The 14,948-nt window shown below is 40.9% G+C and overlaps 4 protein-coding genes across 4 annotated transcripts in view; 1 reads left to right on the top strand and 3 right to left on the bottom strand.

The window, feature by feature from the left end:
- The window catches only part of sall2 (spalt-like transcription factor 2), an 8,675-nt gene extending 7,545 nt beyond the window's left edge, over positions 1 to 1,130 (bottom strand). The window contains exon 1 of the mRNA XM_035670211.1: positions 743 to 1,130. The gene's annotated coding sequence lies outside the window, so the exon portion shown is untranslated. The remainder of the gene's footprint in view (positions 1 to 742) is intronic.
- A 1,496-nt stretch (positions 1,131 to 2,626) lies between these two features.
- LOC118334819 (free fatty acid receptor 3-like) lies at positions 2,627 to 3,580 on the bottom strand. Its single transcript, XM_035670891.1, has one exon. It carries the CDS (start codon positions 3,578 to 3,580, stop codon positions 2,627 to 2,629), a length of 954 nt encoding a protein of 317 aa, XP_035526784.1.
- A 324-nt stretch (positions 3,581 to 3,904) lies between these two features.
- Positions 3,905 to 8,458, bottom strand: LOC118334305 (GTPase IMAP family member 8-like). Its single transcript, XM_035670153.1, has 4 exons — positions 8,373 to 8,458; positions 6,424 to 7,149; positions 5,562 to 6,332; positions 3,905 to 5,035 (listed from the first exon to the last, which is right to left on the bottom strand). The coding sequence occupies exons 1-4, from the start codon at positions 8,401 to 8,403 to the stop codon at positions 4,911 to 4,913; spliced, it is 1,653 nt and encodes a 550-aa protein (XP_035526046.1). The 5' UTR covers positions 8,404 to 8,458; the 3' UTR covers positions 3,905 to 4,910.
- Positions 8,459 to 9,989: 1,531 nt separating this feature from the next.
- Positions 9,990 to 14,938, top strand: trim110 (tripartite motif containing 110). Its single transcript, XM_035670029.1, has 7 exons — positions 9,990 to 10,514; positions 10,595 to 10,690; positions 10,924 to 11,157; positions 12,881 to 12,903; positions 13,123 to 13,268; positions 13,570 to 13,841; positions 14,127 to 14,938. The coding sequence occupies exons 1-7, from the start codon at positions 10,026 to 10,028 to the stop codon at positions 14,394 to 14,396; spliced, it is 1,530 nt and encodes a 509-aa protein (XP_035525922.1). The 5' UTR covers positions 9,990 to 10,025; the 3' UTR covers positions 14,397 to 14,938.
- Positions 14,939 to 14,948: the final 10 nt, after the last annotated feature.

Raw genomic sequence — 14,948 nt, 5'->3', positions numbered from 1 at the left:
CGACACCCCGACCTACTCTCTGTCTCTCAGACGCTTGGATAAAATAATAAAATGCATCTGAGGTTTGATATATTTGATGTAAAGTCTGATTGTTAGCCTGCAGGTCCCCAAAACGTGGTTGTGAAATCACGTAACGATTTGTGTCTGAATTATTTAAAATAGGCCTTCCTTTGTTGGACAGTGGAAGTCCTCTTCATTTAATGTAATGGACAGTTCAACGCCGGACTTGTGTGATTTCCGAAGTGGGACTGTGGACACTTTTCTATGCAAACCAAGCAGTGATTTCCGAACAATATAAAATGATCACAAATAAAATAATTACGCTATAAACATGCGCGTCATTGCGTAATCGATCATATTTTGTCAAAGAGAAAGAAGTGATAACTCTAATAGTTGTCAAACAGTCGAAACAGAGAATATCTTCGCTTTTATAACCCGAACTCTATTGTGCCAACAACGCATTCGTGTTTTTCGTGCCATCTTGCCAATTTGTTCGCGTATGCGACGGCCGGACGGTTTTACACCAATGTTTGGAAACAAGCGCAAAATACGGCGGTGAGATGCGCGTCCCCGCTACTGTACGGCGACCTGTTGCACGCCACGCGCGCTCCCACATCATAACAAGTTATGATTCATAAAATAATATGACTTCTACAAAAAATACAGTCCCGGATGTGCATTTCCCTCACAGGCCGCTCGTCGCCGACACAATCCCCTGAAATATAACACAAAAACAACTTACCATGGTTGAAACGATGATTTTTGGCAGCGATATTGTGTAATGACAAGGGGGGAAAAAGCTCAGGAGCTTATGTTGGGTAAGATCGGCTCCGTCTCTCAGCCGGGACACTGGCGCAGCATTTCCCTATTCACTCCCAGGGATGCGCAGTCGGACAGCCGCATTTTTTTCAATTATTTATCTCCGTCGCAAATCGCGTTTCTTTCTCTTATGACAAAGGGTTATTATGCCTGAATGTATTTACTCATAGTCCAGTGGCCGGAGGAGGAGCAGGGCGGTGCAGATAGCTGTACTCGCTACAGGGGGAGGATTATTTTTCTTGGCCGTGCGTGCTGCTCTTCCTCCTCTCTTTGTATTTGTCGGGGCCTGTCAGGCCTGTCTGCGCTCTCTGCGGTACTGTCTGTCTGTCTGGTTAGCTGGCTGTCTGTCTGTCTCCCTGTCTCTTATAATTAATGGCCCTCGCCGCCAGACGGTCCTCTGGGAAACAGTGACCACGGTTACCTCCACATTGGCTCTCAGTGTGCATCTCACATAGGAGTGCAGGCCCGGGCACACACACCTCTGATGCAGGGCTCAATCAGTCAATCAGGGATTTAACATTTGGACAGATGTGCAGGGGGTTGCTCCCCCCAACACCCACCATAAAAAAATCATAATTCATATTTTTCATATTTTAATATAAGAAAATATTTAGTCTCAGTGATACCAGAATTTGTTTTAAATGTTGGATTATTGACACTGCACTTCCCATTACAGTTTTGAATGGGCTGTTTTGGGTCTTTGACTCATAATGTAGAAAACACACATTAACAACTACTGCATAAAAGCCTAAATGACCTTGATTGTCACCCAGTGCAACCATATCCACAGACAATGGCACGTACTTGGACCTCTTCATTATCATGGTCTGGTCCAAAATACTGAAAATATATAGAAATGAATAAAGCGAATAATAGTTCTGCATGGTGTTTACAGTCCCATGATGAGCTATGGTATCCCCATTTATGGTCTAACATATTTGATTTTTTAAGATGATAAATAATTATCTAAACGGCTAACTGAAATGGGTTTTTACATTGAATCTAAATGGTTATTTAGATAAATGGCACAAATTATCTTTCTCCATTCACTTTTCATTTCTTAATTGTGATGGCATATATATATCTACAGATGACAATTCACCCACTGCTACACTGTGTAATGCATCTGTTTTAGAGTGTATCTTGTGCAGGCCAGAAGGTCAGTGATTTGCAGCATAACAGGAGCAGCACGCTATTCAATTTGTCAGCTAATAAAGATGCTGTGGCAGGTCAGGCAGTCAGGTTTGTGAACATCTTCTTGCTTTGGAGAAATTTACTCTATTTTTTATTATCATTATATTGATTGGACTGTTGTCTTATCAACTCGCCCTGCGCACTGCAGCTGACAGATGCTGTTAAGTGTTTAAGTGTGTTTATGCCTTACATCAGTAAAGCCACTAGATGTCTCTCAAAGACAAAAATTAAAGGCATGTTGCAATTAGCTTGAGTAATCTATATTTAAATGTTGTTGTCTACATGATCATTTTAATAATAACATGAACCACAAGTGTAGATAATGCATATACATTTTAAAAAAACAACAAGCAAAGACATTTATATTGAAATTTACAAATAATGTCTCTCCCCAAAGACAAAAGCATCTTCAGTTGGTCAGACAATGTGTGTGTCTATTTAAAGTTGTAGACAGTAAAACCAAAACAATGAGCTAAAACACTTCGCAGAGCTGCAGGGAACATTGATTTTTCTATGCACTATAGCCAGCTCTTTTACACTGCACGCTGTAGACACTGAAGGGTTTGGTGCCCCTTAGAAACAAAAGGGTGTGATGAAGACTCCCTTGAATTAATCATAAGGCCGTCTCAGTCTGGGAAGTGTCTGTTAGCCTGTCCTGAAACTCTCTGAGCTTCATCAGAGGCGTTTTGCAGCACGGAAACGCTTCCACCGTGTCCTTTATGTCCCGCCTAAGGAAAATATAGATTAAAGAGTCTATCAAGGGACTAAGATAGACCAGAGCACTGGTCAAAATACTGGACAAATCCCTGACAGAGTCCTCTGCGTCTGAGGCGTCGTCCCCTTTGAGAGAGCAGTAGAGGTTCCTGAAACTGAAGGGGAAAAACAAAACTGCGTATGTCCCCAACATCAGACTCAGAACTCCCAAAACTTTCTTCCTGTTCTTCGCTTCATGTCTCATGGCTGCACTCTTGTTGAGGGCTTTCCACGTGGCTGTGAAGAGACCCAGAAGGAATGGGGCAGGTAGGAGGCAGATGATGGAGAATAGCAACAAGGAGAATCTGGTTTGAATCATGTAGACATAATCCAAAGTGGAGTAGGTCAGCGAAAGGGTCCATATGCAAACTGAGATCAGGATGGCTATGTTTACATTTTTCTTTGTGTGGTACCACACTGGATATGCCACCATTGAATACCTTTCTGCAGAAATCATCAGCATGAAACCCAAACTGGAGGTCAGGCCAAAACGGACAAAGAGTCGAGCGATGCAGCGGGCCCTGACGAAAGGATGGAAGGTGGCGTCAAAAAACCTACTTATGATAAAGACAACTGTGACCCCGATCTGCATGAGGTCTGACAGGAGGAGGTTTATGACGAAGATCGGAGCTACCCTGTCCTTCTTGAGTAGACACAGGAGAGCGTAGCAGGCCAGGCAGACTTCAGGTAGTCCCACTAGGAATATCACCCAGTCCACCACAATACCTATGATATTTGTGTAATAGACAGGGTCTTTACCACAGAGTAGTGAAGTATTTTCATGTATCCGAGCCATCGAGCTGTTGTTGGACATCTGTAGAGTATCAGCCTTTATGGTTTCAGCTCAGTGAATTTGCATTTTTTGCCGTTTCCCATTTATAGGTGTGCACTCATGGTGAGAATGCGTTACCGCCTTCAGCAGAGAACCAGATAATGTTGTGCTCATCAGATATAATATACTGTGTCACTTCCTACCAACATCCTGACAGAAAAAACAAATGATATGTATATTCAAAATTGCACAAGTGAGCAGATGATGCAAAAAGACAGAGCAGCAGTTTGAATAGTAACCACATGCTAGCTCAAACGGAAACAAATGAAAACTTTATTATTATTATTATTTTTATTATGCCCAAATAGTCACACAGGAACAATGAATGTAACCACATACATGCTTCTATATACAGCATAATATATTCAAATGAGACTATGTGACTTTTACTCCAGGCACGTTTGCCACAAGTCACATTGCACTTTTTAAATCTTGGTTGTTTTTAACCAAGTATTTTAACCGGATGAGGGATTTTAGTCATTGGACATCTGGATCTTAAGTTATCAGAGAAACAAGCTGAGCTAACATTCACTCACAACTCTTCCAGCTTTTCCCAGGGTGGCAAAGTCATGACTCGGCCTACTCCTCCTCTAATTGGCAAAATTGTATGATGTACATTCAACGGACAGACATGAAAGTGGTATTGTGAACAGCACATATCCCCAAACTATTCAAACTATTCCTTTAATCAGTAATCAGACACTTTCATTCTTTGGAGATTCAGAAATTCACATGCACTGTAACTTATACTAATACTTTCATTAATGAGAGATACATGATTCATTTATAATACATAAACATTTACAGTTTATATCAAACTTTTACAGATTGAGACTTAAAAATATCACAGAATATTGCACACAAGTTATTAGGCACACCTTGCTAAAACTAAAACTAATCCAACAACCCTGCAATAAATCCTACATTCATAAAGGTTTTTTGTTGAAACTGTTTTTGAAAGGTGTTGATTCAACTTTTTGATCAGTTTGGAAGCTGCAGTTGGTGGAGCTGTTAAACAGTGTTACACCCATTAGAAAATCATCACAGTATAAAATCGCACAATTCAACAGCATCACAAACCCTACTAAATGGCCATAAAGTTACAGTTTCAGCAAAAACGGAACATTATAACATTCATGAACGCATTGCACTTGTATTAGACTACATTAGTTTCAGCTAGTTTTCGCTTTATCTAATAAACTGACACAAATGTCATTATCTAACTTGAATCCAAAGTATTCAATGCTACAATCGATACATACACTACAATATATTGCACATCTGTTTACTCCTTGATCTCCGACTGCTGATACTACTGATTGCTCCATAATGACTCAAGATCAGAATGATACTCAGACGTATCTTCTCTTGTACACTGCTGCTCCCTCAGCCATGTAGACAGCTTCCTCTCATTGGACTCGCATTCTTCATCAGACACTAGTGGAATATAATAAAAACAAAGCAAACACACAATAACACGTTTAACATTTTGAAATGAATAACCAATATAATTTTCATATAACCAACACCAAGTAACACTTGGGTGTTAGCATGTTAACATTTGCTAATTAGCACCAAACACTAAGTACAAATGTGGGTGATAAGAATATCATTAGTTTTGCAGATATTTAGTCATAAAACAAAGTATTTGACAAATTCATATTTTTTACCTGAGCTCAGGTCATCACCAAAGTTATTACAATTAATCCTAATGGATTGGAATGGATTTCTGTACAAAATCAATCCAAAGATGTTGAGACATTTTACTTTAGCCTCATGGTAGTGCTAGAGGAAAAGTCAGTGGGTTAGAGGTGGGGTTAGTCATTAGGATTCTTAATCTGGGGTCCATGAATATCTGAACAAAAATGTGTGCCTAATTAATGTGTGAAACAATTTGCTTGTATGAAAAGTGTTATATAAATAATACATAAGTTATATAATATATAATATATAAGTTACTCACTATCTGGGGGTTGAGATATGCTGTGAGTATCCTCTTGCCTGACTAGTATCCTCCTAAGGCTCATAATGAGGTCTTCCTCCTTCCCTTTGTAAACATTCTCAAACATCTCAACAAGAGACTCTCCTAGTGGTGACATGGTCTCTGTGACAGCTTCTTCTTCTTCCCACTTCTCTGTCTCATTTGCACTGAGACGGAGGATGCTGTTCTCTGCAACCATCCACTCAATTTTTTCAAGAAGTCCTGTCACTTGGGTCCGATCATCTGACCTGATGTTGAAGCTGTGGTACCTGTTGTTACATTTTCTTAGCAACAACTGGAGGGCGCTGCCTTCACTCTCTATGAACTGCTCCACAGTGGTTCCTCCAATGCTGTCACACCAGCTAAAGAGAACAAGAGTGTGTCTCCAAACATCAGGAGCCAGAAGACTCATGTGCTCCCTGATGGACCTCAAGTGGGCCTTGGTGAAAGCGACGCTAGCGGAGACAACCAGGATGATGGCATGTGGCCCCGGACTACAGAGTGAAACTCCTCTTATTATCTCCTGCTTCACCATCTCTGGAGTGTCTTTGAGGGAGCTGAATCTCAACCAGCCGGGAGTGTCTACCAGCTGGACCATCCATCGACCCACCTGGCTTTGTCGCAACTCACTGTGGTGGGTTCTCTTCCTTTCTCCCAGTGGGATGCCCAGTATGGTGTCTGCTACCCTAGTTTTCCCAGACAGGAACCAGCCGGCCAGAAGAAGTTTGATCTCTGGTAGATGATACATTTCATCTGGCAGACAGAGAAAGAGAGAACAATAAAGAGCATGATCACAGATCCATGATCTCCCATGGATGGGCAAACAGATTAATTGATAACCTACCTTTGTAAGTTTCCCTGAGAGCATCTCTGTCAGCTTTGGACCCCATCTCTCTCTCCTTTGCTTTCTTGTTCACATCTGTCATTCGTCTCTCCACATCTTGTGCAACCTCAGCATCCACTTCAAACAGTTTTCCACCATTTGCAGCCACCATTTTCTCTATTTTTTCAAGTAGCACTATCACCTGTGTTCTTGAACTTTTATAGTTGTTGTTGTTGAGGATGTGGCTTCTTCCACTGCATTTCTCCACAATCCTACGAAGAACCTTCCCTCTCTTTTCCATGTACTCTCCAACAGTGGTGTACGTCTGCTGCCAGGTTCCATACTTCAGCAGAACCAGGGTGTGATTCCATACTCCATCTCCCAGAAGCTCCAGATGCTCCTCAACTGACTTCCCACTCTTTTCCTCCAGTATGCTATCTAAGTCAACAACCAGCAGAAAGGCGTGAGGTCCTGGAGCACATAGGCACACGCTTTGGATCAACGCCATCTTCGTTAGCTCCAAAGTCTCGTCAGGGTAGAGGGTCTTCCACCAACCAGGTGACTCCACCAGAGTCACCCTCCATCTGCCTGCTACCTCGCCATGTCTCACTGTGTTTCCTACAGTCTCATCTTCATGGTCAAAGCCCTCGCATCCCAATATGGTGTTTCCTGTCTCACTTTTACCACAAAATTTTCCTCCCAAGAGGACGATGCGGATTTCTTTGCAACAATTTGAGTTCTCAGTGTCTGTCAAGGGACGACAAGAAAAAAATATTAAGCAAAAGGGAAATATTCATATTCATAAAGTAAAGAAAAATTAATCTAAACAAAGCAATAGAAAACAGTATGACATAGCACAAAGATTTTTTAACTAATTTTGTGTGGGTTGAAGCCTGACATTTCCTAGAGCGCCACCAGCAGGTCAGAATTTTCACATATCCAGTGAAAATGTAAGAACACAAACACACTAAAATAAAGTGGCTGTAAACTCTTAAAGCAGGTGTTAAGACTTAAAACAGCCCTATGTTATAACAATGGTAATTCACAATAAAACTATTAACTCTATAAACTATAAACTCTGTATTGCTTAATGCATCCATGATTGACAGCTTATTAGACACCAAAACACCGAACAGCAGTTTGTAATCATACCGGCGCAACGTTTTACAACTCTGGAAAGACACAACTTGTTGAAAACTGACAAAGTGTTATCAGTTTCATTTCCTCACTACAACTTTTCCATAAATTAACTCCTTAAAATAAATCTTTTTGTTTTACATTAGTCATTTGTTTTAGACCCAGATTCATGAATGGTACTGTTTTAAGTATCTACACTCACTTTGAATTTGAGAACCATTAATTTGACAGTGGGTCTCATTTGTTATAGATAAGCAGTTTTGTTTACAACTTTAAATTTGTTTTGTATTAATTAACGTATGTATGTAAGCATAAGTGAACAATATAAGTTGTATAATAAAGCCTGGCATTTATGCCTTGTAGATCATAAACTATGAGGCCGAACAGGCTGAATTGCATTCCAAACAGATGCACCCAGTTGCCAGTTTATTAGATAAACATTGCTACAACTAATACAGTCTAATAGAACAGAGGTACAATAAATCTTACCTTCATGAGGGTTAAAATGTGCAGTGTTTCGTGAAACCCTTTTAGAGAGGTGTTGATACAACTTTACAGCTATTTTTAGTCCATCCTCATTGGTATAAATGAGATTTACACCAAACATGCATAGTACGATACAACTGCACCACAAAGAGCCTCTGAAATACAGTTAAACCAGCACCTCTCTAGAACAGTTTTAACAAAAGTAGAACATTATAATCCTCATAAAGGTAGGATTTATTGCAGGACTGTTGTATTAGACAGCATTAGTTTTAGCTTGGTGTACATAAAAAATCTGGCAGTTTATAATATTCCTTAAACGATCAAACTTTTAAGTTAAGATAACTCACAACTTTTTTCTTCACCAGTGTCACTTTCCATTTCTCTTGGAAGTTGCCCAAAAAACAGCACAAATGTCACTTTGCATCCATCTCTACTTGTGTGTTGAGATTGGTAAGTTTTCGTTTTTCAATTCCAAAAAAGGTATGAGGAAAGAGTGTTAAAGGAAAAATACTAGCTCCTCCCTCTTAGGTAATCACATAGCAAATTGAAGTAAACATTGCGCACCTGTGAAACTGTACACCTATCACGTGATTATGAGTTGACAAAATCAACTTAAGGTTGTTTTTGTGTTTTTTAAAGGCTATGGAGAAACACTGGCATATGGAAGTCCAATGGCATGAGAATGCCCAGAGACAGCAATCAGGAAAACTGTGACAGACAGAGGGAAAAGGGTTTTTTCCACTCACAATGTCATATATTTGTTAAGTAGGGCCACTGTTATGTAGCTCCAAAAGATGAAGTAAAAAAGAAAAGACTTCACATAGCAATATAAAAACAATTAGTTGATGTCAGAGTGGCTTAAAGGGTGTACAAACGGTTTTCACTAGAAATAAATAAGACAAGTCTTCTGAGAGCAAAGGCCAATTATTGTGCTGTGCCCTTAATGGGAAACATTTACTGCAAAGTTACCTAATAATTTTCTGCAGGACACCTCAGGGTCATGTGACCTCTCTGAGTCCAGTGCCATGGTAGAAGCAGACAGTGGAGGGGGAGGTGACTGTGCTGGGATTAGCCTCCACAGTCAACATTCTGACTGCACACAACACACACGCTTCCCTGATGGCCACAGTCTACAAACACCAGGACACCAACAGGTACGAAATCCCACTTTTGTTCTAGACATTTATTTAAAATTCTCGTGAAATTCAGCTGAGACGAAAACATATGAGTTGGTGATTAAACATGTAAAAGCAGAGCACACGTAGAGTAAATCAGGCCAACAATCTGTCAAGGATGATCTCCTGATCCCCTGTGCTTGGATCTGAGTCGAGTTTACGCTCACCTAGGGTCAGTGTTACAACTCTTTACCCTTACTGTGATAACCAGCGATATTTATATTTATATTTTGATCATCTACTGTAAATAATTGTTTACTCAGTAATTTATATGGTCAAACTTCATCACATTGTCAGTAAAAACTCAGTTCAGGTTATGTGTTAATGGGTTCTTAATTTAACTTCATGGCAGTTATAATGGCCAAGTGTTTACATCAGTGTTTACATCAGGTTGTTTCTGTTATTTTTGTCCACCCTCCCTGCAATTTCCCAGTAATAGTGGTTACATAGTTAAGTAATCTATTCATAGAGTACAGCAGGCAAAAGCCCAGTAGACAGGATTATTGGTTTGAGTGCACAGTTGGAGTGAAAGAAGGACTTCCCACCAGCTCAATACTATCTCTGTCTTATTAGTCGTCATTAGCACTTCTTACATGTAACAGCAGCACGTAACTTATGCAAATGTTGTCCTTCATTTCATGTTGCACAGGCTCACAACATGATGTCTGGTTACAATCACTGACTACAATCCAAATCATCTGTGCCTTTTGTTATAAAGTTCTAGATGTAATTCAATCAATGTGTTTCTGATTCCTCTCCTGTTTAGTTAGTAGCTTTGCGTGACGCACACACACACACACATCAGGGACCCTTCATCTGCTCACTATGGCATCCCTGGAGGAAGAGCTAACCTGCTCAGTGTGCCGAGACATCTTCAGCAAAGCCCACCCCCTGCCCTGTGGTCATAGCTTCTGCCCCCCCTGCATCCGCGAGGCCTGGAGCGACCAGTGTGAGGGCAAAAGTCGCTTTACTTGCCCCCAGTGTCAGGAGGAGCATGGTGAAGTGCTGTGTGATAGCTGTCCTCCTGAGATAGAGGAAGGACAGCCACCGTTGGCTGTCAAAACCTGCTTGAGGTGTGAAGTGTCGTTGTGTGCCGAACACCTCCAACCTCATCTGGAGAGACCGGCGTTTAGCACCCACCTGCTGGTGGATCCGCTGGGGGACCTCTCCCAGCGGAGGTGCCCGACACACTCAGAGATCCTGCGCTACTACTGTGCTGATGAGAGGGTGTACGTGTGTGGTGACTGTCTGCTGGAGGGCGACCACGCTCAGCACAAAGTGAAGGCACTGAGACAGGTGGAAGAGGATCTGAAGGTCAGCTGGAAGACTATTCAGCATGTGTGTTTGAATGTACATGTAAGTGTGTGGTTGCTCATATATGTGTGACTCCACAGGTCATTCTCCAGACCCTGCTCAGAAAAGCAGAGGAGAAGTTGAAAGATGGAGAGCGAATCCTCAAAGAGCATGAGAATATTGATTCCACCATGGCTGTAAGTAGAACTAGTTCAACTGCAGGGGAAATGCAACATGATGACTCTCTCAAAATGTTCTGTACTTGTTGTATTATCCAAGTTATGACTCACAAGGGATTTTAATCCTTTCCAAATATAACCCTCAAACTGACCTCACTCTCCTGATGATTCTTTTTCAAATGGATCAGACGGTTTGATTATATCTCAATCACTGATCTGACAACCCACCAATCTTTGATGTCTGGTTGCAGGATTCTCTGAAGCAGGATGACACCCAGGTGGAGCGACTGGGCTCAGACCTGCAGTTCCAGGTGAAGAAGCTGGTGTCCGCTCTGAGGGAGATTACCAAAAGGGAGAGACAGCAGGTCATAGAGCATGTGCACGAAGACTGCTCCAAGGTGAGAGAGGACATGAGTCAGACGCTGAGCATCCAGCACTACCTGGCCTCGCTGCTGGCAGAGACAGACCCCTTCTTGCTCATCTGGGTAAGACCTGGTGCTGAACAGACACCTAGCTGTACATTGCCAGATTTGTTGAGACCTAGGTCATGATTGGAATTGTATTATAGCTGAGTAGGGTAGCCGCTGTGAATAATGATGATCCAGTGCTCTCAGTTGTGGAAATGAGGTTATCATTTTTAGTTTTAAGTTTAATGTGTCGACAAATATTTGTTGGATTGCCATTAAAGTTTGCACTGACATTCCCCTCCCTCTCAGGATGAAGTGTAGCGCCATCTTAAGGTCAAACTCCATTTGTCCGATACTTTGGTTTATGTCCAAAAACCTCCAAAACGTATTAACAAATGTTAGCATGCTAACACACTAAACTGAACATACTTAAAAATTAAACCTTCTAAACATGATATCAGTAAGTTAAAATTGTTATTGTGAGCATTTTGTCAAATTAGTGTTAGCATTTAGCTCAGAGCCACAAGCCTGGCTGTAGATGTAGTTCTTTGTTTGTCATATGCACAGTAATTACAGTGGAGCAGTCGTTGGCAGTAACACACAAGTAAAGGAGAAAAAGAGAATCTAATACTTAAGATATAAAGTGTGTAGAAGTTAAAGTATAGGAATAAAATATAATACATACAAAATAGAAAAAAATAAAATGCATCAAAATGACAAAAATATATATAAAATAAAACAAGAAAACAAACAAAGCTGAAGAGGCGCTTAAGAAACGTCAGCTGTCCTTGACGCCATTTTAGTCTTGTTTGTTAAAGATTTGGTTCCCCACCTGTGTGTTGACACAACTTATTGTTATTTCCCATGTTGTCTTATGTGGCATATTAGAGAACAATTTTGATGAGTTCTTCACATTGCTGTCAACAGGGAAAATTCAAAGCCCCGACTTATTTTCAGTATTTCTCTCTAACATTAAATATTAATAAGTTTAACACTCCCAAACCCAGCTCATCTGTTTCATCTGTACTGTATGGGTGTAGTTTGAGCAGATTTAATTGACAACCATAACGACTCACTGTCATCAGATCCTGTTTCAAATGTTACTAAATCACGATTGTCCAACTGAACCCAAACCAGCGAGGAGACAACAGACAAAACAGCACAGACTGTAATCTTTTATGAGAAATCACCAAAAATGTAGTTCTAACCTTGGCAGAAAATATAGTGTTAATCTAGTGGTAAGACACTTTATCTATAACAGACAGTTTCAGAAGAGCATGTGATAATGTTTGCATGTTACATTTTTAATCTTTCATGTTCATCATGTAGGAATGTATACGTGATGTGGATGATATTTACCATGCTGTCCATTGATTTGTTGCTGCTTGATTATTATATAGCAGATCAGATATATTAAAAAAATGCTGAGAAGGTGTGTATTCAGTGAACTAACAAATGAATGTATTTGCTTTTCACTATGGTAGACATTTCATCATATTTTAGATTGATTGTATTCTACAGACATGACTTTAAGACTACAAGCTATGGAGCAGAGCCATAAGTATGTGTATGAGTGTTGTCATATATATCGTAAGATCATATATTGTGGAATAAAGATGGTACATATCCACCTAATAAAATGTGCTGGGCCACAGATGTGGATGTTTGAATGAGGATTTAACCTCGTGTTTCCTTTCTTACCTAACTGGGCAGATTCACAAGGACGTTACTCATTCTTTCCAATAATGAATCGTTTTTTTGTGGAGTTTTTCTCAGCTGGCTTTCACTCTTCTTTCCTCAGGCATTTCAATCAGATGACACAAAGTAAGTCCAGAATAAGTCAGTGACACTGTGTGATGTTAGACGTGTATGTGTGTAGGTAGGCAGTCTTTGTTTGTATGTGGGAGATAGCGATAGAGACGGGAGGATGAAATTAACAGATTAATTATTTCACTACACAAGCCTTTAATCTGTATGTGCTCAGGCCAAATGATTCTTAAAATGTGTTCCTCTTGCAATATGTGTTGTGCTCTTGTATTCTAGGTTACTGGCAGACCTGAACAGCCCACTTTTCATCCCTGAAACCGTCAGTGTGGACAGGAAACACATCTTGGACGACATAGAGAGCAAGTATCGGGAGTTCATCACCGCCACCCTCCGCTGCCTCAGTGAACTAAAGAGGGAGCTCTGTGAGTGGCAGATGGGTGACACATCCCATTTATTTACCTTTCTTAAAAGATTAGTTTGTCATTCAGGGAAATTGACTCATTCGCTTTCTTGCTGAGAGTTAGATAAATTAAACTGACTGTTCAAATTCATGGTATCAGCGTATCTAACTTCCAATGTCAAATGTCAAGGATGAAAACATCATCTTTGAAACTGTGATTAAGTATTGTTATATAATTTAAGATTTATTTATATGGAATCTTTTTACTTACGATGAGTGGTTTATCTGAATTTACTTTGTTGTTTTATGTCCCTGTTATACAGTAACCAGTCCCTTGACTCTGGACACTAACACAGCCCATCCTCTGTTGAGCATCTCTGATGATCTTCGCTCTGTGACGCGGGTTAAAAACCGCCTGCCCTGCGCTGCTCACCCTGAGCGTTTCGACCACTGGCCGCAGGTCCTCACTGTCCAGACCTTCTCCTCTGGCACTCACTACTGGGAGCTGGAGGCTGTGGGATTTTGGGATATCGGGGTCTGCTATCGGAGTATTGGACGAAAGGGGAAAGAGGGCAAGGCCTTTGGGAACAACAAGGTGCCTGCAGTAGTTGATCTAGTTGGTAGCACTTAGCCATTTAAAGGTGATTCATGTCAAACAAACAAATTAAATAAATGGGAACCTCTATTTGATGCCAGTGGTATTTGTAGAGCTATGTTTTGACCACTTTTCCCACGCTTCCCTGGCCTGAAAAATTTTGTTTTTCATTTGAACTCTCACTCATTCTCAATCTCAATCAGTATGTTAGGAGATTTTGTTCATTTGTGCTGAACAACAGAACCCTCTTCAGTTGATTAAAATGTTTTTTTAATAAATGTCCAGGTATCATGGAGCTTGACACAGCAGCATGACAGGAAGCTGGCTGCCTGGCACAACCGCAGGAAGACCCGCCTCGCGTATCAAATGACTGGTAACCGAGTTGCCGTCGCCGTGGACTACGGCGCAGGCACCATCACCTTCTCCGAGGTGGGACCATCCTCCAACCTGACCCACCTCCACACTTTCTCCACCACGTTCACTCAGCCGGTGTGCTTGGGCTTCGGACTGTACAAAGCTGAGCTCAACAGCCGCATCTCTTTCATCAAGGTCTGAGGTGGAGATAAGGGAAAGGAGGAGAAAATAATGCTGACAGGCTCTGAGCTGGTTTAACTTAGACAAAGCCATGCCAAGACAAAGTGGTGTTGATTTATAACACTCTGATGGAACTTTTTTCATGAGCCTCTCTGATGTTTCTCTCCCCTCTGATCTCTGAGCTCTTCCTCAAGAAAGAGACAAAACCACGTCTCCCAAAACTGTGATCAGGTGATATTGACGTGGAAATTATTTCCAGCAGAGAAAAGTGAGAATGGAGCTTTGGATGAGTGAATTTGAGTGGATACTGGCAGGACAGCAAATGAAGATTCTCCTTTGAAAAAGGACAGAAATAAGCTTGTTGTGCTTTTTCATTCCAAAAATCATTCCAAATGCAGATGACTGGTGATTTAAAGATATTACAGTTTTGTAAAAGAAGGTTGTAAATGTAACTTTTGATGCCAGAAATGATTTTGTCAGACGTTTTTGAAACTGGACACTAACTCATCCCATCCTCTCCTAAGCGTCTCTACCTCAGTGTGACTGAAATTTTGTGAATACCAAATGATGTCT

The sequence above is a fragment of the Morone saxatilis genome, unplaced genomic scaffold (genome assembly GCF_004916995.1).
Source record: "Morone saxatilis isolate NCDOM2014 unplaced genomic scaffold, NCSU_SB_2.0 Contig23, whole genome shotgun sequence".
Lineage (NCBI taxonomy): Eukaryota > Metazoa > Chordata > Actinopteri > Moronidae > Morone > Morone saxatilis.
This window is presented reverse-complemented; position numbering and strand designations above follow the sequence as displayed.